Source organism: Trichosurus vulpecula, chromosome 4 (genome assembly GCF_011100635.1).
Source record: "Trichosurus vulpecula isolate mTriVul1 chromosome 4, mTriVul1.pri, whole genome shotgun sequence".
Lineage (NCBI taxonomy): Eukaryota > Metazoa > Chordata > Mammalia > Diprotodontia > Phalangeridae > Trichosurus > Trichosurus vulpecula.
Window position 1 is genome coordinate 422,236,930 of NC_050576.1, and position 25,638 is coordinate 422,262,567.

A 25,638-nucleotide genomic window follows, 5' to 3' on the forward strand; every position below is an offset into this window, starting at 1 on the left:
GGGTCAAGGGAGAAAATTGAACAAAGGGGGATAGAATAGGAAGGAGCAAAATATAGTTAGTCTTTCACAACCTGAGTATTGTGGAACGGTTTTGCGTAATGATACACATGTGGCCTATGTTGAATTGCTTGCCTTCTTAGGGAGGCAAGAGGGGAGAGAATTTGGAACTCAAAGTTTTAAAAGCAGATGTCCAAAAAAAAAGTTTTGCATGCAACTAGGAAGTAATATATACAGGCAACAGGGCATAGAAATCTATCTTGCCCTACAAGAAAGTAAGGGAAAAGGGAATGGGGGGAGTGGGTGACAGAAGGGAGGGCTGACTGGGGAACAGGGCAATCAGAATATATGCTTTCTTGGAGTAGGGGGAGGGTAGAAATGAGGAGAAAATTTGTAATTCAAACTCTTGTGAAAATCTATGCTGAAAACTAAAAATATTAAATAAATTCTTACATATTCTAAAAAAAAAAAATACACCAAAATCTTAGATTCCTTTGATCAGCAGTTATAAGCAAAAGTCAAAATTTTAAGGTGATATGAATCAAAGTAGCAAAAATATCAACATTAATCAGACATTTACTGAAGCTTGAGACTTAAATATTGCAAAGGTTGGAATGGAGTACAACTCAATGTGTGGGAGTAGATCTACATGAGCCATGGGATTTCTAGCTCACATAACTAACAAGATGGAGGACTAGATAATGTCTCTGATCCTCATGACTTTCAGAAATGATATTACGTACCAAAAATAAAGAAATTTCAACTATATCCATGATCTAGGAGACCAAGAATGAAAGAAGGTAAAAACTCCATGAACTAATGTTTAATTCTGTACCCTCTCCGCCAACATCAACCATTCTCCTTGCAGAAGGTTGTACTAGCTAACATAATACATGGGTTTGCAAAAAAACACAATCCCACATGCTCAGCTTACATTCCAGTGCAGGAATCAGAGAGTTGAGGAAAAAGAGTCAGATCCTCCTTGTTATGAGATAGGCTCTTCCGAGACTGAATCTAGACTGTACATACATATAGGACTAGAATTAAGAGAGTTCTGATTAGGATAAGAGCACAAGGGCTCAAGCCTCCCTCTCTGCAGTAGTGGTCCTATATGTGCTGTTAAATAAAGAAATCATAGGACAGACAAGGAGGATGTGGAAAATCTCAGGTTGCCCATATGGTCTCAAGTACTCCAACATAATGAAAATGCTAGGTAAATGAAAAATGGAAAGCTTATGAGTTAGTAACATAACGGGCAACAGTGAGTTACTTCAAGAGAAATAACTGAAACCAGCTTTTCTGCAAAACTAATAAGTAATAGGGTCAGACAAGATCCAAAATCATTATCTCAAATGCTTCATAGTGTTTTACAAATTGATAGTAAAATACTTTTCACCTTTCTCTCTGACACAAGCTGATCCTACCTTTATTAGTAGGAGGAATAAAATATCTGCTAACAAAAAAGACCAGAGACTCTTCTTAATGTAGGACAATTAAGGGTTACATACTTTAAACAAAGCTATCACCACTTGTATCACATACACATAAATTTATAAACATGAAAAAGAATGTATTATCTGAAGATCAAAAATGATGTGCCAAAAAAGTCCCAAAGGTATAAAGAACAACTTATTATTGATTTAATAATAATTTTCAAAGTCTCCCAAAAGTGCTGTAATGCTTATTGATTACCAGAAGTCTTTGAATCAGTTCTTCATTCATGGCTTGCTCACGTGCCACAAATATACAAAATAGATTGATGTAAAAGTGAGAATACTAGAGTATTTGAAATCCACACAGACAATCATGTTGTATTAAAAATCCCACCAAAACAGTAATAGTAAGAAAAATTTTTATATAAAATTTAGCATTATTCAGAGAGAGGGTTTAAGCCTAGGCTTAAGTCCATCATAATGTCTCCTAAAAAAGAAATAACTATGGTTTCCAAGTTAGAAAGGGCACTGAAACAGAACATCTACTCATTTGAAATACACCAAGCTACGTGGCTCCATCAAAAAATACATTAATCAGCCCTTTCATTATGTGGAATTTTTCTCCAATGATTTCAAATTGATATTTGGGTTGTCCTGTGAGAACAGCAGAAGGTCTATATATCCATATGTCTTTTGCTAGAGTCATGAGAGTTCTAAGAAAGATGTTTTGAGTTTGTTTACAAAATATGAGGTTATATCCCACTCTTTTTATTCAACTACAAGAAGTAGTGATTTTACCAATCTGTGCAACTTTACAAAATTTTAAATATAAACAGCAGGATGGTCTGTTCAAGGGCCATTTTTATCTGAGCTTCATTGAAAGATGTGAATAAGGAAGTAATAAAAAATAACTACCACAGCAGTAATAACATTGATTTATAAAAACTCGATGACATTTTTAATAGATGTCACCATACCAAATATGTCACATTATTATCCCCATTTTACAGTTGAGGAAACTAAGGTAAATGAAGATTAAGTGACTTGCCCAGGGTCTCAAATTTAGTAGGTGTCTAAGGCTGAATTTGAACTCAGGTGTTCATGACTCCAGCCTCAGTGCTGTCTCCATTGTGGCACCAACTGCCTACTAACGGGAGGCATGGGACAAAATGTTTTCCAACCATGGAGACAAAATTATGTGGGAAAATGATGAGATATCATCCCTGTCATCCTCTCCACTATTATATGGAGGATGCTTTCAGTGAGCTTAAAGATAATAAGCTACAACCTAATATTTTAATTAACTACAAAAATAGTTTTCATACACACCAATATTCAGGAATAATAGGATAGTTGTTTATATTTGAACTTCATGGAACAAGATGAGAAAAATTATTTTCTGTAATAATTATAATAATTATCATCATAGCTCATGCTGCTTCCTTTTTTAAAAAACAGACTACTAAAAAGATTTAAAGTAATTCAAAAGCTAAGTAGCTAATGAATATTCCTCATGAAAGCATTCTTATAAGTAATTTTGGCTAAACAAATTAGAAGTTTAATTTTCTCTGTTCAATGAAATATTCCCTGTTCCAACCTCCCTCTTCCTAGTTAAAAACATAAAATCAGATTTAGTGGTAGAAAGGATCTTGAAGATCAGCTTGTCCAAATCCTTAATTATACAGATAAGGAAGCTAAGGCACAGACAGGTACATAAAGGTACATAAATCATAAGAAACAGACCTGGTATTTGAACCCAGTCCTAAGGCCCAAATTCAGTACTTTCTCCATTATATCATGCTGTTGTGATTATCTTTCACCTCCAAATAGCAGTTGTATTAGTTCATCCCTCTATAACTGCACATATATGCTGTACCTCATATTATTTAAGTATATAACAGTGGTGAGACATGATCTGCTGGGCTGGGGCATGTCTCCTGGAACTGGTTTTGGGAACTTTGATTCCATGGGAATACAAATGCCAGTGCTGAAGTACTTGTAAAGAGAAATTCCTTATTAGTCCCTATCATTTAGCACTATGTAAAAAAAAAAAAAAGAAAGAAAGGAGGAAAGAAAGAAGAAATGCTTTTGTTTTGTGAAGTTTGGGTTCAGTCAAAGGGCCACACCTGGGGACCTAGAGGGTCACCTATGGCCTCAAGGCCGCAGGTTCCCCACCCCTATATCAGATCATTCCTTCTCAGTCTCCTTTGCTGGCTCCTTATCCAGGTCATGCCATCTAACCATTGTAGTTCCTCACGTTTCTGCCATAGTCCCCCTTGTCTTGTCTCACTATGCTACTTTCCTTGGTGATTTCATCGGCTTCCATGGATTTAATTACCATCTCTATGCTTATGATTAGGGCTGGATCTCTAGTGACTTCCTTCTCCTACCTCCAACTGCCTTGCAGACATCTTGAACTAAACTCAGTATGCCCAAAACTCAACATGTTATTTTCCCCCTCCAAACCCTCCCTCTTTCCAAACATTCTTGTTACTGTCAAGGGCACCACCAACCTCCCAGTCCCAGGTTCATAATCTAGGCATCAACCTCAACTCCTTACTATGTCTATCTTCTCATATCCAATCTGTTGCCAAGTTCTGTTGATTTTACCTGCACAAAACCTCTCAAATACCTCTGATTAGGAACTGAGACACAGAGAAGACAGGCTGTGATTTGTCTAAGGTCACATATTTATACAAATGCAGCTAGGATTCCAGAGGTGATCCTTTGATTCCACATGCAACACACTTTTCACTTAACTCTCCTATTACTGTTTAGGGTATCATTAACTTCTCTGTCGCCCAGGCTCACAAGCTACATGTCATCCTATACTCCTTACCCGCTCATTACCTCCTCCCTGCCACATTCCACACGTTGCCAAGGCCTATAGATTTAATTTTTCTGTCATCTCTCACTTTTCCCTACTTCTTTCTTCTGATGTTCTCACCATGCTGCTTCAGGCCTTCATCACCTCCTTCAAGTACTAGGTAAAATCTTGCCTTCTCTCCCCAATAATTCTAGTGCTTCCCTTCTTTTGATCATTTCCAATTTATGCTCTCTATAGTCTGATTTTTACATTATTATTTACATAACTTACTAGACTGAATTTTTTGAGAGCAGGGACTACTTTTTAACATTTCTTTGCAATGCCAACCCTTAAAACAGTGCCTGAAACATTGATGCATGCCCATAATACATCTTTATTGACTGACTGAATTTTTGATAACAGTAATTCCTCGTAACATCCTATGTATCTTTCAGTATTTCTCAATGCATGTTTGTAAACCTTTTTTTAATTTTCAGCATTTCTTTTGTAGTAGAATACCTTTATAAGAAAGGACTGTTAGTTCCTTTAAGGGGAACTGTAAACATGAAAGAGACCTAAATTTTCTTAAAAGATATTCCTTAGAAATGGGGAAGTTGGGACAACTGGAGACAGTTTGGGAAAAGTTTTTTTCTCTTCTTTTAGGGGTCAGGTTCCTTTTGAATGTAGTCTTCAGAAATCCAGAGCAAGACCCCCTTTAGATGAAAGGGATTGTCATCTGGGCTATGAGTGACATGGATGTATTTTGCTGAGGATTTCAAAGATCACAGTGTTAGAGGATCATAGATCTAAATTTGTAAGAGACCTCACAGGCCACCTAGGGCCAAGGCACTGGTGTTCTCTGACTCCTGCAAGGTACTTAGCTAGGGTATTTTACATAGTAGAAACTCAATAAATATATGCTGAACTGACTTCAATTCATGAGGGGTGTGCTTATAAACGAATGTTAGAGTTGAGGCCACCTTTTTTCCCTTACCCTCTTCCCTTTGGCACTGGAACCCACTCTAAAATCAATGCAGGACACCTAGGTGGTGGGAAGGTTTGCTACCATAAAGTACACCTTCCACCTTACCTTTATCCAGGCTGCTTGATGGTATACATCGCTTAGGTGAGACAGGATTAAAAATTCTGTCCTTTCTAATGAGATGGAGGACCTCTAGTACTTACCATAGGCCTTTGCCTCTGCTCCCAGAGTTGTTCAGGCCTTACCATCTTTCCTATCGCTATGCCTCATAGTCTCCCAGCACTCTTATTTGACCCACTGAGGTAACTTAAAGGCCCTCTGGGCTTTGCCATTGCCCCAGTACTGTACCCTTAAGGCTTCTGGATGTTACCCTCTGTCCTTAAGTGAATAAGTCTTTTATGCCTTGTCTCCCAAATTAGAGTGTGGGCTCCATGAGGGCAGAGACTGTCTTGATTTTTCTCTTTATATCCACAGCACTTGGCAGAATGCTTGGCACACAGTAATTACTTACCAAATGCTCTTTTATTTATTTGTTCATTGTATTATATGATTCTTATACATTATATTGTATGGTTATTAACTGCTTTGTCTGGTATTTGTGCATCCTAGTCCACATTCCATTCTTTAACTATATGCTTCTGGACAATATAATCTTCAGGTTCTTTAAATTGGGAGTTAATGGATTTGTGATTTTTGTATATAGGACAGAAATGTATCGCTCTGTTTCCTGAGTCAGACATGTCCTTCCATGCACCCCTTATATTTCAGCCATAGATACTACTGGTACCTACATACTACAGGTACAGAGATACCACTGGTATTTAGAACCAAGTCTGAATCTATCTAATGTTATTATCTAGTCCATAGTTCTCCATCTTTTCCACAAGGTTACTAGTCAAATACTTGATATAGTAAGTAAGCAAATGAGCATCCCTATTACCTTCTAATTTAATAATCAGATAAAATGCCATGATCTTTTTTTAAAAAATTAATATGAATTTTTGGTCCAGAAGTGACTTAATTGGTAGTCACTTCTCACTGTCTACATTTGACAGAAAAAGAAAATGAAACAAACTTATTGAAAACCAAAAAATATGTCCAAGACTGTAATCTATTTTATGGTGAATATAAAAGCATAAGAAATGATCTCTAACCTCAAAGAGCTGAGTCACAGAGAAATTAATGTCACATTCTCAAGGTCACAGTCAAGTTGGTATAACTAGAATAGCTAGAACATAATTAGTCCTCCTGCATTCTCACTAGACTTGGCTATTTTTTTTTATAACTCCTCATTTCTAATTCTTAAAGTAATAAGGATACATGCCTGGATTTAGTGAGAAAAAGTAAAACAATATTTACAAATATTTGTGTGTTTTTATTTCACAGGCCTACAATAATAGCTAACAATCCTGTTCCCAGTCTTTGGACATCTATTGTATACATCACTGATACACTCTTACATTGTGTGAGGGGATGTTTTTAAACACATTTTTTAAAATTGCAAGGTCTTTATTAGTCAACCTAATCATTGTGATTATTTATTAGGAAATCAGACCACTACATGTCCTTGAAATGAAGTACTATCTGAGAAGAAAGCTGATTTCCACAGCATGAGCCCTGAACATTTATTCAATATTTCTGAACCATGTGTTATGAACAACACAGCTACCAGAACAATTAACAGAAGAACAGTTTACATGACTCCTTGAAAACCTAACAATTAGCCACACTGATGCATAAAATATCTCAATTTTGTCTGTTTTTCTAAGAAATAAGATAGTTATGCTTTATATGTCTACTGAAATTTATGCTTTAAAAACTTTTAATAAAATTTTAAATTATAATAACTTTTTGGCATTGTAGGTTTTATAATTCTTATTTTTTTCTATTGTCTTAAATATCTATATGTCATATTGGTATCCACCATATGCTGGAAACTTGGGTTGTTTAGTCTTGTTAAACATATGGAAAAATATATAGGTGAACAGCAATACCTGTTTTCTAACTATGACTAACTATTAATAACATCATTTTCTCTACTCTTATTCCCCATATAAATAAAGTTAATCTTTCTGTGACAGACAGTTGGTGGGAGAAGAAGAGTGGGACAGGGTTGATTCCAGAATTAAAAAGACAATGTACGTAAAACCAAAGAGGATACAGAAAAAATTATTATGTCTCATGACATACAGGTAAACTTTTTGTTTATAATTCTTTTAAGGTTGCTAAGGGAAAGAGAAACCTGATGACATACCCAAATAAGCAATAACATTTACATTAATTATACCATTTCTACAGAAATATCTAGAAATCTAAATGAGGATAAGATTGATTAGAGTGCTACACAGTACAAACATCACACTGATCTATTCTTTTTAATTTAGTTGTATGAATATAATTATACTAAGTCCTGTTAGACCTACAAAATATACACGCTCAGGTTCCTTTGTGCTGAGTTTACAATTTACTTTACAAATTTATAGAGTTTCTATTTTAAAAGTGAAGGGTTTTTTATAGTTTTAAGAGAAAAATCTCCCACTATAAATAATTGCTAACCTCATTCTTGAACATATATGTCCCTTTAGGGAAGATGTGCTGGAGGACACTATGAGCAAAAGAAAATGCACTAGCAAAAATGCCTGAGGCTTGAAAAGAAAATACAAGAGTCCAAAATAACCAAAAACCAACCAAAAATAACCAACCCAAGAACAACAAAAAAAACCTACAACTCTACAACAATTTCAATTATACCTAAATTTAATGTATAGAATGTACTCATACTTTATTTTGCCTGCTGTATAATCTGTTTTAGATATAATCACTAAAAAGAGAGAAATAAATGAGTGACTTGTGCTTTTTCTTCTCCATCTAAAATGAATGGTGGGGGTATTGTTACTTTTGTTTTTACACTAAATGCTTTCCGAGATTCATCTTAGCCCACCTAGAAGTTCACAATAATCTGAGATTTAAATTTCAATATGATTTCATAATTTGAGTACTCTTTCCTACTTTGTTCCATTTGTCATATTAGAAACATTAAGAAATCATTATCATAAGTAAATTTGGGGAGCATGGAAAAATTACTTGTCAGATCTATGGGAAGGAGACAGAATAAGAAATAGAGAAGTTCACAGGAGGTCAAATAGATAATTTTCATTACATTAAATTAAAAAGGTTTTTCACAAACAAAACTAATGTGGCTAAAATTAGAAGAAAAATAAGAAATTGGGAAGAAAATACTTACAGCAAGTTTTTTCTAATAAAGATCACATTTCTTTAATACATAGGGAACAAAGCCAAATTTACTAAAAAAAATAAGATCCATCCTTAAATTAACAGTCAAGGAACAGAGAGAGGTAGTTTTCAGGAAAAGAAATCCAAGTTATCAATAGTCGTGTAAAAATGTCCTAACTCACTAAAATTTAGAGAAATGCAAATTAAAAGAACTCTGAAGTATTACCTCACACCCAAATGCTAGAGCAGATGTGGGGAAATAGGCATACTAATGCAGTGTTGGTGGAGCTATGAACTAGTCCAAACATTCAGTAGAACAATTTGGAACTATGTCCAAAGGACCCAGCAATACTACCACAAAATTTGTACCCCAAAAAGATCAAAGGAAAAGGAAAAGGACTCATAAGTACAAAAATATTTATACCAGCTCTTTTAAAGTGGGCAAAAAAAAAAAAAAAGGAAACTGAAGAGATTCACATCAATTGGGGAATGACTGAACAATGGGAAGAAATGATGCAGGATGTGGTTTCAGAAAAACCTAGAAGATTTATAGTAACTGATGCAAAGTGAAGTGAGCAGAACCAGAAGACCACTGTACATAGTGACAACAACATCGTAACAATAATCAACTGTGTAACACTTAGCTATTCTGATCAATACAATGATCCATAAAAATTCCAAAGAACTAATGAAAAATTGTATTTGCTTCCAGACACAGAACTGATGGATTCTAAGTGCTGAGTGAAGCATATTTTTTTCTCTTTATTTTTCTTGATTCCCCTCCCCTCGATAATGTGAACTATGGGGAATGTTTTGCATGACTGTAACAACAATAGTGCTTGCAGCTACTGTGGCTGTGTAAGGTCAACAACAAGACCAACAACAGCAGCACACAAGAGGGCTGCCAGCACAGGTTCTTTGATCTGCTTTTCTAAGGAAAGAAACTTTAAGGGGTTTACAGTCTCACTTCAATCAAACATACATATGTTATTCACTTAGCCAGCACCCTGAACTTCAGAGAAAACACAGAAATTACAAGCAGAAATTATATAAACAGAGCAAAATAACACAAATCAGCAGACAGGCTTCTACCTGTCTGTCCAAGACATCACATACATAGTTACCAGAGACAGAAGCATCAACATCTGGGTTTTCAAAGCTGGGGGTTCCTTAACAACTGCCCAGAGTCTCCACACCAACATTCTTCCAATGAGCGAGCCCCAAACAAAATGCTAACCTCAGAGTATACACTTCTTCAGGATAAAAGGGTGTCACAACCATGGGACTCAAACCCATGTGAACTAGGCCTTGACATAAGCAGTTCATCAAAGACTCCCCATTCAATCAAAGATTCCTTAGTGCTGAGAAGCACTCCAAAACAAAGACAACAAAAAGTCCACTTTGCTTGCCATTACATTTGAAAAGCAAAACTCATTAAAGGTACTTGATTACCTCAGCATTCCAAAAGAGAAAACAGTAAAATTTAAAAAAAAACTAAAAATTTAAAAAAAAAACAGTAAAATAATTACCATAACAATGACTTCATATGTCTAATAGGCATCATGGGTCTTGCCTTCTCGGTAAGTGTAGAGAGAGGGAAAGAATTTCCAACTGAAAATTTCAAAGAAAATCACCCTAGGGAACTGAGGAAGGAAAGGAACAGCCATTTTTTAACTGCTAGCTATTTTCCGGGCACTGTGCTTCACAAGTGTTATTTTATTTGATTCTCACCACTCTTTGAGGGAGGTACCATACTATCCCCGTTTTACAATCAGAGAAACATGGATATATAGAGCTGAAATGATTTGTCCAGAGTCAACAGTGCTGGTAAAGTTCTGGGGCTGGATTTGAAGTTAGGTCTTTCTGACTTAAGGCCCACCTTGCTCCCTCTAAACTAATATTTTTTCCTAAAGCAGCAATCATTTTTATTTTCTCAGTATAATGTTCTTCTAATCAGAAATAATATGTAACACTATTTATAGGTGCAGACTACAATTTTGTAACAATTTCTCTCTGTAGTGGTTAGAAATAGCTCCTCCCAGTGAATCACTACCATGAGAACTTGATGTGTTGGAATTTCAAGTGTCCTGTAGTACACACTTCACTCAGAGTTCCCCAAATTTCCAGGCTTCTGACTTTCTGGAAACTTCTTTCTGTTGGTGATACTACTACGACTATGGAAAAAGGAAGCGTGTTTGGGTCCATTTTTATGTTTATTTTGCCAAGCCTATCAAGGAATTTGGGAATAGAAATGGGGCTCTCTTGTTTCCAAAGGAAGACAAAGAAGAAACAATCACATAAAGAGTAGAAATCAAGTGCTGACCAGACCACGGTAACAGAAGAGAGAAACAAATGAGCCAACTCAAGGATAAGGAGAGGTACGTGTAGAAGCATGAGAGCAGACCATGCCAGGGGACTGATGACAGAGATCAGATCAGCACAAATCATCAGACAAGGCTGGTAAGACAAAGTCTAGCTCATAGCTCTTTTCTCTTTCCCTACCCTTCCCTCTCCTTCTCCCCCTGACCCTGCTTTTTTCCTTGGAGCAGACTGAGGAAAGTATTTTTAACTGCCCAAGCATTTAACTTCCAGTTAACCCTCCCAACAGTATGAAGGAAGGAGGTATGGGAGATGAAGAGGAAAGGGAGAGAATTCAATCTCCATTGCAATTTATATTACAACTTGCACTTCATTTCACTATTTGTGTTTTCTATTCTACTGCTCATAAATAGCCGTTAACAGCGATTTTCAGCTAAGCTTGTGAGTTCTCTGGCTTGAGAATGAAAGAGGGAACCAATAAACTGATTAGACTATTTCTGCAATTTTGGTGATTTCTTACTTTATAGAACATGCTGTGAATTCCCTTTGAATTCAGAAAAAAGAATTAATAAGAAATAAGCCTTATGCAGAGTCTCTTCCTAGAGGGGAATTTGGGGGTAGCTACATGTGAGAGAACTGAATGTGCCCTGTGAGGACTGCTGGCATTAGATGATCTTTATACCCACGCACTACTAGATCCACCAGGGTAATTCCCTCCTCCTTACATTTCACTGAGGACATATTTACTGAGCAAAGCCAGGTACTCAGAACCTATAAGAAGAAAAATAGACATATGAATGCTTGAAGGCAAGTAAAAAAATATTTTCAATTACGCTCCAAATGTTGAAAGCCTGGAAAAAATCTTTTCTGTATAAAAGTTTAAAAAGTTACTAGAATGTTTTGTAAATGCTCATTTTTAATGGAAAATCTTTCCTTTTACCCAAGACAAGGAGGGAAACCCCATACTACAGACTGGATAATTTCAGGTGATGCAGTTGGCCTCCAAAGGTTTACTAGAAACTTGTTAAAAAAATAAATAAATTGCTATACAAATCTTATTCAAATTTCACTCAATGGTAAGTAAGCCAAAGAAATATCATGGCCTATACAACCTCCCATCACACAACAGCTTATGTTAGAACAATAGCCCTCTCTCCTTATTTCAAGAGTTAAATGATATAATAAAGTCAATGTTGATTCAAGCCATATTCAGTTAAAAGACATTACCATTATTCTTCATCAAAGGCTCTATTTTCCCCTCACTATGAATGAGTAATTTTTATGTGGTTATTTCCAAAAAGAAAAATATCATTAGAGGAGGGAAAATATTCTCGTAAAAGTATATATTTTTCCCCCTTCATACTTCTATGATTCAGGTGGCAGAATAATAACAGTGACAATAAAATTTACAATCCTTAAATTTCAATGTTGTGTTCAGGAAATAGATTTCTTTATCTTCTAACCTCAGAGTTTCAATACAATTTAGTTGGGACATTTTGTATTCATGTAACCTGTGAAGCCCTTTCATTTTGGTGAAACAGGGCCTATTTCAGTCAAATGTATTCCTATCCATCTTTAGTTGTCTGGAATAAGTCATGTTACACTCAATTATATTTTTTTTTACTTTAGTCACCGATCTTAATGTACTTTTCATTAATATAAAACAAAAATAGGAACTCTTTATCCTATAATCATTGTCTCTAAAGCATATATGTTTAGAATGAATTTTTACACATTTTAATCTTAACTTTGACAAATATCTATTTCCTCCATTAATCTAATATTCAAGTGTTCTATTAATTCAACAGCATTTGTTATAAAGATATACAATGTATTTTGTTAAATACAAATAACACACCATCCACAGGAAGATAACAATGACACACTATTTAGATATAGAACCTCTCCTTTCATAATTGGAGGAATGTCAGTATTAAACAGTTCAATTCTCTGACCTCCTCTAGGCTGCCAGCCTCTTCAGATAGCATAGGTACGAGTCAGCCAGTCAATAAACATTTATTTAGAGCCTACCATGTGCCAGGCACTATGCTACGATAAAAAGAGAATAAAAGACAATCCCTGCTCTAAAGGAGCTCATGAAGTTTAATGGGCAAAACGACTATGTACAATGACACTACAGATAGGATAAATTGGAAATAATCAGTAGAGAGAAGGCAACAATTAAGAAAGATCAGGACAGCATTCCTACATAAGGTAGGATTTTAGCTGGAACTTGGAAGGAAGCCAAGGAAGCCAGGGGGTGGAAATGAGGAGAGAGAGCAGTCCAAGTATGGACAACGGCCAGGAAAAATTCTCAGGAGTTGGAGTATCTTGTTTAAGGAATAGTAAGGATGCTAGTGTCACTGGATCACAGAGTAAGCAAGAGGAGGAGGGTTTAAGGTATAAGAATACTAAAAATGGGGGCGGGGGGAGAGCAGCTTACGAACTGAACATTGAAAGCCAATTACCCTGGAGGTAATAAAGAGTCAATAGAGTTCGTTGGGGGTGGGTGGATGTGTGACACAAACTTGAGCTTTAAGAAGATGACTCTGTTAGCTTATAATAAGGTAGTTTATAAGTGAAGTAGAATCAGAAGGGAAAAAAAAATTGAGTTAAGTTTTGTGCATGTTCAATTTAAGATATCTACAGGGCATCTAAGTGTGAGATGCCTAACAGCTAGCCACAGCTGCAAGACTGGAAGTCAGCAGAGAAGTCTGGGCTGGATAAAGAGATTTGAAAGTCATCAGCATAAAAATGATGATTGAATCCATGAAAACTAACGAGATAAGGAAGTGAAACAGTATGAGAGAAGATGAGAAGAGGACCTAGGACAGAAGCCCATAGGACACACAGGGTTAGGGGACATGACCTGGATGAAGATCCAGCAAAAGAGATGGAAATGAGAGGTCAATTAGGTAGGAGAAGAAGGAGAGGAACACCAAAACCGAGGAAGGAAAGTGTATAAAGGAAAAGAGGTTGATTGACAGTGTCAAAAGCAGCAGAGAATTCCAGAAGGATGAGAATTCCAAAAAGGCATCAGATTTGTCAATTAAGAGATTACTATTAACTTTGGAAAGACCAGTTTCAGTTAAATAGTTAGGTCCAGAAGCCAAAATGCAGAGTTAAAAAGTGAATGAGAGGAAAGGAAGTAGACACACCTTTTGTAGATGACCTTATCAAGGAACTTAGCAATGAAAGATAAGAGAAATATGTGATGATAATTAGTGAGGCTGGATGGATCGAATGAGAGTTTTTGGAGGATGGGGGAAGATGGGCATATTTATAGGCAGTAAGGAAGGAGCTACTAGCTAGGGAGAGACTGAAGATAAGTGAGAATGTGGGGATGATAGAGGGGGCAATCTGCTGAAGAAGAGGGTGAGCTTTGGCAAGGAGAAGGGTCACCTCTTCATATGATCTGGGTGATGTGAGATTAGGAGGAGAGAGAGGGAACTCTAGGCAAATGACCTTAATTTTATCACTAAAACATGAGGCCAAGTTCTCATCTGAGAGGGTGAGGGCAAAAAGAAGGCCTTGGAGGTTTGAGGAGGGTTGAAAAGGAGCTGCTGTGGTGATGGGATAGTGACAGCAGGCTTTTTACTCAGCTCTTTTAGGCTTTCACAGAGTAACAAACAGGCCCATCTTTTCTTCTACTCATGAATTCTCTGATGACGTCTCTTTTTTTATTTGTAATTTCTCTTGCATGACTCCTCTTTTGAAATGTCAGACAACCTATTCATGCTTACCATGTACTTCTTATTGCCATTTGGCAGGCTTCAACTTCAATTAGTACTCCATATAACATTGCAGGAAGTACGTCGTTGTTAAAAATAAGGACTGTTGTTTCTGGAAGAAGCTTGGTTTCACTAAAAAATCGTCCTATTTCATCTCTTCCTCCTGCTTAGTTCTAGGCCCTTTTCACCACCACTCTCCATTCAAATAAATCATTCAAAAGGCCATTTTTTGAATATTAATACACTTCATTTTTTACCGTTTTACAGTTTTCAAAATGTTTTTCACATATTTTATTTCTTTTGAAACTCGAAATGCACCTAAACATAACAACTATTGCAATGTCCACTTTACAAATGAGAAAACTGAATATCACAGGGCTTGTAACTTACCAAAAATCAGCAATCCAGGAAAAGACAAACATAAAGTATCTTTTTTTAGATTTTAGATTTTTTTTATTCTGAATTTTATGAATACTCAAAAAATTATTTCCAAATCCAAAATATAAAAAAATTTATAAAACCATATATATACATATATATAAAGTATACTTTGCTGTTTTTGAAAAAAAGGATATAATAAATTCAACATGTTACATTCAAAGCTATCTTATTTGCTTGTGTTTCCTCAGACATACTTTTTTAAAAGGAAAAAAAAAAACACATATGAAAGTTTGAACTTCTCACCATGACTGGTTTCTGTGGTAACTGAAATCAATAAAAGGAACCCAAACTTAGCAATTCTAAATAATTTTATCCAAATGCATAAGACATGTCTGAACTAAAATGCAATGTTTTGAAATTATTAAATCAATTATTTAAAATGAAGAACCTACATGGGGTAATAAACTGTTACATAATAATTCTATGCATATTTATAATGACCATATTATTATAAATCAATATTTTCATGGCAGTCAACTACTGAATATAAATACAACACTGAATTAAGTGTTTTACTCAGAAGACTTCCAAAGATCTCTATAGCCAACCTTAGTCTCTGTCCTGAGCTACCACCCCACATATGACTACTGAACATGTCAAAATGCATGCTGCCCATGCACCGTAAACTCAACATGTCCAAAACAGAGTCATTATCTTCTTTCCCAGGCTTTCCCACCCTTCCCTAATTCCACAGATCTATCAAAAGCATCATAATACTTCCAATCATCCACATTAGCAGTGTCAGTCTCAAAACTTCAATTTCCTTCAAGTCCCATGTTGCCAACTCATGCCAGTTCTGACACCACATCTCATGCTCCCCTTACATCGTCACTGCCTGTGGCAAGGTCTGTATCTTCTCTTATTTGGACTTTTGCAGTAGCCTCCAATCGGTCTCTCTAGCTCAGATTTCTCCATTACCCACTCCATCCTCCACACAGGTGCCAAATTGACATTCTGGTCTGACCATGTCAATCCTTTGACCCATGAAGTATCAGGGGCTCCCTAGTGCTACTAGGATAAAATATAAATTCTTCCTTTTGGCATTTAAACATTTCCATCTGTATCTAACCTGATGGTATTTAAGTTTATTGCATTTTATTTCCCTTCCAACATTCTATGTACCTGCCAAACTAGGGGCTCTTGCTGCTCTCTATATTCCCTAGGGCATTCCACTTCCTATTTCCATGCCACTGCTTGTACTGTCTCTCACATTTTGGACTGTATACCCTCTTTACCTCCACCACAAGCTCCAGTACTGAATTCAACAGGGTCGAATGGTCTAGTAGTTTATAAACATTCCTCACATTATTCAAAATTTTTGTCCAGAGGAGTTGCATCAATTTATAGCTCTAACAACAATGTATTCGTATGTCCATTTTCCTGCAATTCTTCCAACATCTCTAGTTCCAACTTTTACTATCTTTGGTTTTATTTGCACAGCCTTTATCTTTTTTTTTAATTTATTTAACATATTTAGTTTTCAGCATTGATTTTCACAAGAGTGTGGATTACAAATTTTCTCCCCATTTCTACCCTCCCCCCCCACTCCAAGATGGCATATATTCTGGTTGCCCTGTTCCCTAGTCAGCACTCCCCTCTGTCACCCCACTCCTCTCCAATCCCCTTTTCCCTTCCTTTCTTGTAGGGCAAGATAAATTTTTACGCCCCATTGCCTGTGTATCTTACTTTCTTGTTGCATGCAAAAACATTTTTGTTTGTTTTTGAACATCTGTTTTTAAAACTTTGAGTTCCAAATTCTCTCCCCTCTTCCCTTCCCACCCACCTTCCCTAAGAAGTCAAGCAATTCAACATAGGCCACATGTGTATCATTATGTATAACCCTTCCACAATACTCATGTTGTGAAAGACAACTATATTTTGCTCCTTCCCAACCCATCCCCCTTTATTGAATTTTCTCCCTTGACCCTGTCCCCTTTCGAAAGTGTTTGTTTTGACTACCTCCACCCCCATCTGCCCTCCCCTCCATCATCCCCCCCCCCATTTTTTTTTATCTTCTTCCCTCTTCTTTCCTGTGGGGTAAGATTCCCAATTGGGTATGTATGGTATTCCCTCCTTAGGCCAAATCTGATGAGAGCAATGTTCACTCATTCCCCCCTCATCCACCCTCTCCCCTCCTCCCACAGAACTGCTTCCTCTTGCCACCTTTATGGGAGATAATCCATCCCATTCTATCTCTCCTTATCTCCCTCTCTCAGTATGTTCCTCTCTCATCCCTTAATTTGATTTTATTTCTTTTAGATATCTTCCCTTCATCTTCAACTCACCCTGTGTCCGCTCTCTCCCTCCCTCTCTCTCTGTCTCTCTCTCTCTCTCTCTCTCTCTGTCTCTCTCTCTCTCTCTCTATATATATATATATATATATATATATATATACATACACACATAGATATATACACACATATGCATTCACCCATATATATACATAAACATATATACATATATATGCATATTCCCTTCAGTTACCCTAATACTGAGGTCTCATGAATCATACACATCATCTTTCCATGTAGGAATGTAAACAAAACAGTTCACCTTTAGTAAGTCCCTTGCAATTTCTTTTTCTTGTTCTTTTTCTTGATTACCTTTTCATGCTTCTCTTGATTCTTGTGTTTGAAAGTCAAATTTTCTATTCAGTTCTGGTCTTTTCACTGAGAAAGCTTGAAAGTCCTCTATTTTATTGAAAGTCCATATTTTGCCTTGGTGCACAGCCTTTATCTAATAGAAAATATGTTTGGTCTTTTGTAACTATCTCTTGACTGGTTATGAATTCTCCCACAAACCAGAGTTGTGCAAGATACAACTTTCCATTTACTTCCTTTTATTTTTAAGTGATGATGGACTTTCATATTTCCATTGCTAATTCACTTGTAGCTTACTGTTGTATATAAGGTAAGACTGTGATCTAACTCTACTATCCACTACCCTGCTTTCCAGTTTTCTCCAATTCTTTTGTTGAAAAAAGAATATTTCTCTAATAGCTTTGTGTTCTTGCATACATCTAAGAATATTTCTCTAATAGTTTTGTGTTCTTGCATACATCTAATGCTGAGATGGGTGATTTGCTTCTAAGTCATATCCAATTTATTCCAATGTTGTATCTTTCTTTTTTATGAATTTTGTCATTTTTACTTAATATTTTAGTTTTCAACATTGGTTTCCACAAGATTTTGAGTTACAAATTTTCTCCCCATTTCTACCTTCCCCCCATTCCAAGATGGCATATATTCTGATTGCCTTGTTCCCAGTCATCTCTCCCTTCTGTCACTGCACTCCCACCCCCAACCTTTTTCCCCTAACTTTCTTGTAGGGTAGGATAGATTTCTATGCCCTATTCCCTATATATCTTGTTTCCCAGCTGCATGCAAAAAACAACTTTTTTTGAGCATCTGCTTTCAAGACTTTGAGTTCCAAATACTCTCCCCTCTTCCCTGCCCATCCACCCTCCCTAGGAAGGCAAGCAATTCAACATAGATCACACCTGTATCATTATGTATCTTTCTATTTTTAATCAGTATCAATGGTTTTTACTTTTACTGCTCAATAACAAAATTTGAGACTTTTAAACACTAGGTCCCCTTCTTGCCTTGCTGTTGTTGATCAGCTGTGTCTGACTCTTCATGACTCCATTTGAGATTTTCTTGGCAAAGATATTGGAGTGGTTTGTCATTTCCTATTCCAGCTCATTTTACAGATGGGAAAACTGAGGCAAACTGGGTTAAGTGGTTTGCTCAAGTTCACACAGCTCAAGATCACACAGTGCTTGAGGCTGGATTTGAACTTACATCTTCCTGCCTCCAGGCTTGTCACTCTATACACTGAGCCATTTAGTTGCCTTCCCTTCATTCTTACTTTATGAATATTATTATTATTAATATTACCTTTGAGAGCTCTGACCTCTTCTAAACATATTTTGCCTGGTTCTATAAAGAAAACCCTTTGTTACATGATTACTATAACATTAAATTTGTGTATTATTTTTATGTTGACATAGCCTAGCCATGAACAATGAACATTTCTCCGATTATTTTAAGAAGTCTTTCCTTATTTCTATAATTGTTTTTCATTATATTTATATAGCATGCATGTATATGTGTGTAAGTGTGTGTGTGTGTGCACGCGCGTGTAGGTTAGCTTCCATATACATTCATTCTGTAGTTGTTCTTAATGAATTTCCTGTCCTATTTCTGAATTTTTTTAGTAATGGCAGAAATGCCAATGATTTTTTCTGGATTTATTTTCCATCTTCATATTTTGCTCAAGTCATTAATTGTTTTGATTACTTTCTTTCCTGATCCTCTGGGATCTTTCATATAAACCATCTTATCAAATGCAAATAGGGATAAATGCATCTCGTCTTTGTCAATTTTTATTCCTTTTATTTCTTTTTCTGGTCTTATTACTATGGCTAAGATTTTCAGAACTGTCAAATAGTAACAGGAAGACGAGACATTCTTTCTTTATTACTAAGCTTAAAGTATGTCATCATTACAAATAATGCTGGCTCTTATATACACACATATATAAATATATATATAAATGTGTAGACATGTGTGTATATACACATGTGAACATATATATGATTGTTCATATATAAATATATATAATTCTTTATATATATAATTCTGTATACACACAATTACATATATACACATGTATACACACACATATAGACAGACTGAGATAGATAGATAGATAGATAGATAGATAAACTTATATATTTGAGCATATTAAAAATGGGGCTTTCAAGGCCTATGCTTTCTAAAGTTTTTCTTTCCCACATAAATGGGCATCATATTGAAAGCTTTTTCTTTATATACTGATTTATACTACCTATATCACAGTCTCACAATGGGCTATCCTCCATTGCTGCGATGCACTGCCTCCTCACCTCTACCTCACCGAATCCATACCTTTTTTCAAAAGCGGCTCAAGTCCTGCCTTCTACATGGAGCCTTTCCTGATCCCTTCAAGTATTAGCACCCATTCTCTCTAATTACTTTGATTTAAGTACTTTCTCTTCATTGTATACATATTCTGTAAATATTTATACATGTGCATGTTATCTGTCCTGATAGAAGGTAAGTTCTTAGAGAGTAAGGATTATTTCATTTTTTGTCTTTGTATCCCCAGTTCCCATCACAATGCCTGACACATTAATGCTTGTTAACTGAATGAGAATAACCTCTTGTTATCCTCAGTTTGTCCACCTATGAAATGAGGGTACTATCCTTAATGATCTAATATTCTGGGATTCTCTCATTCCATAATCATAGACACACAGCTGTCATAGTCAAACCAATTTTAGCATGGAGTTCTCTTACCTTCCTCTTGGTAAGTCTGTATCATCCTTCTTCCATCTTACAGTTGGTTGAGGATCTCCCTGGACCTGACATCGAAATTCAACAGCTTCTTCTTCCAGTATCACTTGGTTAATTGGTCGTCTGAGGAAAGTGGGTCGCTCTTGGGGGGAAAAAAGGTTTCAAAGTGAAGTATTGTGAGTGTTTTGTGTAAAAAACTTATTACACTTCTCCTGCCCTCAGCGTGGGTATCCATGAACACTCTTTTCTAGGCCCTCTTCACTTCTCCTATATTTCTCCTTGATAATCTAATTCACTCACTCACATCACTAAATAAACATCTCCAGGCAGTTGACTTACAAATCCATACTGATGACCCCAGGCCCTTCCTGGATCACAGAACCTGAGTTTCTATATGTCTGCTACGTTTCCTTCTGGATGTCCTAAAGATATCACCCCCCTCCCAGTCACTGAGCTTTAAAATCTTAGTATTATTTTTTTTTAAAACGTTTTCCCCTTTTTCTAAGAGAGCAATCCACTCAGACACAAAATCTCATCGATTCTCCATCTCTTGTCCTCCTTCTCTTACACAGGCCACTATGATCTCTTGCCTGCACTATCTTCATAATCTCTTAACTGTTCATCTTATTTCTCCTTTTTAATTCATGCTCCTCCGTACCTCTGTCAAAACAATCCCCTTAACGCACAGGTCTCGCCATTCTGTTTCCCCTGTGTGGTGGGCTATTGTTGGATTAAGGAGGATGGGCTTTCCAATCTCATCTGAGACACATGACCCTGGGCAAGTCACTTAACTTCCCTGAGGCTCTGCCTTCTTACCCAATAAAACAGGGAGAACAATACAACAATAGTGACACACAGTTTTGTGAGAGTCAAACAAGATGACAAACTTCCAGAACTTAGCAAACCACAAAGCGATATAGAAATGACAACTATTATTATAGCTCTTCAGCCTGGCATTTAAGTCCCTCTGCGAGCACATCACCTTTTTAGCTCCATTTCACACTATCTCCCTTTTTAAGAAATGGGAGGAGGAGTTTTGTTTCCACAGAACTAAAGGTGTGCTTCCCTGCCCTCCCCCACCCCAGCTTTAGCAGAGACCAGGCCTCAAGGTCGGTCAGGTGAGAGGTCAGAGGCTTGTACGCATGTGCATACTTTTTGAGAAGGCAGTCTAGGGAATTAGAGAGGCCAAACCCACTTGAACCTGTTCAAGCTTATCTAGGGTCTGGTCTTGGTCAAGAATCCAGGCCTACTGATTTGCATAATTTGCATATGTTAAAGAGGGAAGGTAGGGGAAGTAAAAGAATATAGTTTAATCCTAAACTAAGACAAGGAAAATCTAATTAACTTCACTTTTGCTTCTGTATCCTTATTATCCTATTTATATAAACTGCATAACCTAGGAAAACTATGTAAAAAATAAAGACTGTAAACTAACCATGACTTTAGCAGGAGTGGAGGGAATGGTTACCCCTGCTCCTGCAGCTGTATCAGTGTGAGTGTTCCTGTGAGCACTGCACCTGCTCTCTCAAGGAGTGTAATAAAATGCTTTCCTCTGCCCACTCTGGTCTTGAGTTCTTTGGGTGAGAATGGGCAAATCACATGGATTTTCCTAAGGTCAAGTGAAGGGAAGCAACAGGCAGCGGAAGCTCACCGGGCTTACTCCTGGATCTTGTCTTGGGGTGTCCTGTGATCCCCACAGATTAAGGGATGGTTACCACTTGGTCTTCCTCTGGGAGTCCTGTGGTCTGTACAGCCTTCCCTTTTTCCTCAGGACTTTGGCCCTGCCTAGGAAGTCCAGTGATCCCCAAAACCACATTTCTCACACCCTTCACACACTGTTTCAGTCAAATTAGACAAAAAGTTTCTCCTTTAACATGATTTGTTTTCTCTGGCTTCCATGCTTTTGTGTAGGCTGTTCCCCATACCTTTAATGTGCTCCCTCCTCATTTTTCTGGTCAAAACTTATTTAATTTCAGATTGATGCCAGCTCTTTCATGAATCCTTCCCTGAGTATCTTGGCTCATAGTGCTCTCTCCATCAACAAAATTTCCTTTTGAAAGTCCTTCGTAACATTCCATCTCACTTTACCAACTTATGGTGTCTGTATCCTGCCCTCTCTATCCCCACCTCTAGAAAAATATAAGAACTAGCTCCCTGAGGACAAAAACGGTCTCATTTTTCATATTTATCTCCTTAGCACATAGCATGTACTTAATGTCAATTGAATTAAATTAAAATGGTAAACTGTTACTGCCTTTAAGTGGATTAATTTTTCTTATATTTCAAACAGTCTGACATGAGTCTACATGAATTTGGTTTAACTGTACAGGACCAAAGGATCTAATCCTTTTGACTTGTAATTTGCATGTCTCCTTTAATACAATGAGTTTATACATCGTGGGTAAACTGAGCTGAATTAGATGAAAGAAAGCTTTCAATTTCCATCATGAATATCAAGTGGAATTATGGCTACTAAATACATAGATATAAGGTAGGAAGTATTCCCTTTCCCCGACCCTCCCAAATGACTATGGGTGGCTCAGTAGCAACGGATGGTTTAGACTGCTTGGATGGCAAAGAAAGGAAACAAAGTGCATATCAACAGTTGTGTTTTAATAAAGTCTAATGTGGCCAAAAAAAGGATATGAGTTAGCATGAACACAACATTCCTTAGAACAATTTACATTACATTGTCACTTTCTACGTTATTGCTAGCTGCTTACTTTGCTAAATGTTTTCAAAGATTCTGCCTCTCACCTCCATCTCCAAACTATTAAAAGTATTCCTCCTTTTTTTAACTTAGTTTTTATTTTTCTTCATTTTTTTCCACTATTCTTTTCCATGATTGTCTCTGAAAACCTATTGCATTTTTCCATGAACTTCATCTTTTCATGGTTCTGTGCATTGTTTACACATACAAAAAATGCTCATTGTATTCTCCAAAATTCAATAGTTCTTCCATTAAATTAATAATTTATTTACTGTGACAGCAATCTGACATTTTATTTGTGATTATTACTATAAGCTGCTTATTTATTTTCATTTATCTCCAAGTCACGGAGATATGTAGACATCTAAAATTTCACTGAAATAGAAAAAAATATTATCTAGATGAAAGAGGTGGCCTCGATAACTTCCATAAGATGATAGATTCAGAGCTGGAAGGAAGGAAGAGACTTTAGATATCTTCCTGACTTGGAAGTCCAGTGCTGTATTAACCACTACACCACACTGCCTCATCTTTGGCCATGTATCTCTTTTTATGAACATACTTAAACCTCTATACTTCAGTTTTGTCTACTGCGACCACACATGCTATTGTTTTTCCTAAGTTACTGGGGTGTGAATATACATATGTACTATTTTCTCAATTAGTTCAACTCTACTTTAAGATTCTACTATTCTTTAAACTTTGGGTCTCAACTATGAGTAATGCCCAGCATACGATATCTTCTGCTCCTGAGTTACTAAGCATAGCTAGAGTCACAAAATCGAAATTATTCTACCCACCGTAATTTATGGTGCATAACCTCAGTTGGACCCTCTTTATTAGCACTTATCACATCTCAGCAGTAGTTTTATTTACCTGTCATTGCCTACTTATTTCACTGCTATCAAGAGCTGGTACCAAGCCTTTTTAATCTTTTCTCACGTCTCCAATGTCACATCATTTCTCCTGTACATAATCACCACTGGGCCATGTTTGTAGCCCCGCAATACACCGTGCATACACACAAAGGATAGACTAGAAAGCTGATTTACTGAAAAGATTGAGGCCAGTTGATAGGAGACCCTTCCTGTACTCTTCAAACCTTTCTCAGAGGAAAAAGATATTCCTATTCCTCTCTAACAATGATCTTACACCCCTAATTTCATTCATTCTCCCCTCTTCCAGAGCTTTGTTCCAATGACTATCTTGTTTATCTCATGGCTCTCCAATTTCTTTTTCTCTATGGGTTCACTCCTATCAGCCTACAAATGTGATCACATCTTCTTGTTCCTTTTTTTAAAGTAGCTTTCCCCCGTGCATTCTATCTAACCCTGCTACAAACCTAAAGCTTATCCTTTCACCAACTTTCTTTTAACAATAGTCTACACTTCATGCTTACTAATAAAAAATGTCTGATCTGAAATTTCCTCCCTTTCTCGTAATTTAGCTTTTATCATGAACTCTACTCAAACCGCTCATTCAAAGGTTAACAATCAACAACTAAATTCAATGCTCTGGTATTTTTTCATTGCTTGAAAACTCTATGGCAACTGCCTCTGCAGAGTGATTACTCCCCTCCTCTTCTACATACTTTCTCCTCCTTTGGCTTCAAAGATGCCGCATTTTCTTGGCTCTCCAATCTTTATACGTGATGCTTCTCTGTTTCCTTCACTGACTTCTCACCTTCTTCTCAACTCTTTGTAATGGGTGCTCCCTGTGGTCCTGTTGTCAACTCTCTCTTTGCACTCAGCACCATCCTTTGAAAGTCTCATTCATTTCCATAGTTCAAACTATAACTAGGCTAAACAGGACTCCTCGAGGCAAATCTCCAGCTCTGACCTCTTTCTGTATTCCCTTTTTATGTACCATTTCAAACTCAACTTATATATGTGTATATGTGTATACAATCACATACATATTATATGTGTACATACAGATGAACATGATCAATGAGATTGGCTTTGCTCAACTAGGAATATTTTTGTTATAGGTTTTTTTTCTTTTTCCCAATTGGAGGGGAAAGAGACATGAGAGAGAGGGGAGAAAATGGATTTTTGTTACATTTTTTTTAAAAAAAAACTTAAAAAAAACAAACAACATGTCTACTATTAAACTTCTCCTATGACTTCTCTGTTCTTTTGGATTTGTTCTTTCTGTTGGATGTTAAACTATTCTCAATGATCTATCACATCTAAACAGTTACAAAGTCCTGTATCTTTATCTATGATATCTCTTTCAACTGTCTGCTCTTTTCTCACTGCCTCAATCCTAGTATAAGCCATTTTTCACTTTTTCAGAATTAAATGTTCTTTTGCTGATCTTTTAGTATATTTGTAGATGTATATATGTGTGTATATATATAGATGTATATGTTCTCTTGATTCTTCATTCTGCAACAGTTTGAACTTATTTTCTTGTATTTCCTGAATTCTTTATATATCTCATTTCTTACTACGCAATTACATTTGTACTCTTAGTTTTTGCTTGCATGTGTATTTTTGGCATTCTTTCCACAAAGAGTGCTGCTATAAATACTCTGGTATTTTTTGACCTTTTGTATCCTATGAATATATTCCCAGTAGTAGAATTGCTTGAGTACAGAATATTGACGGTCATATTGCTTTTCTTTATACCATACTTATATGC

At 36.5% G+C, this 25,638-nt stretch overlaps 1 protein-coding gene across 1 annotated transcript in view; it reads right to left on the reverse strand.

Annotated features, from left to right (window-relative positions):
• Nucleotides 1–25,638, reverse strand: part of ROBO2 (roundabout guidance receptor 2) — a 252,777-nt gene that overhangs the window by 196,602 nt on the left and 30,537 nt on the right. The window contains exon 3 of the mRNA XM_036753392.1: nucleotides 20,286–20,424. Coding sequence (XP_036609287.1) covers nucleotides 20,286–20,424 — 139 coding nt within the window. The remainder of the gene's footprint in view (nucleotides 1–20,285; nucleotides 20,425–25,638) is intronic.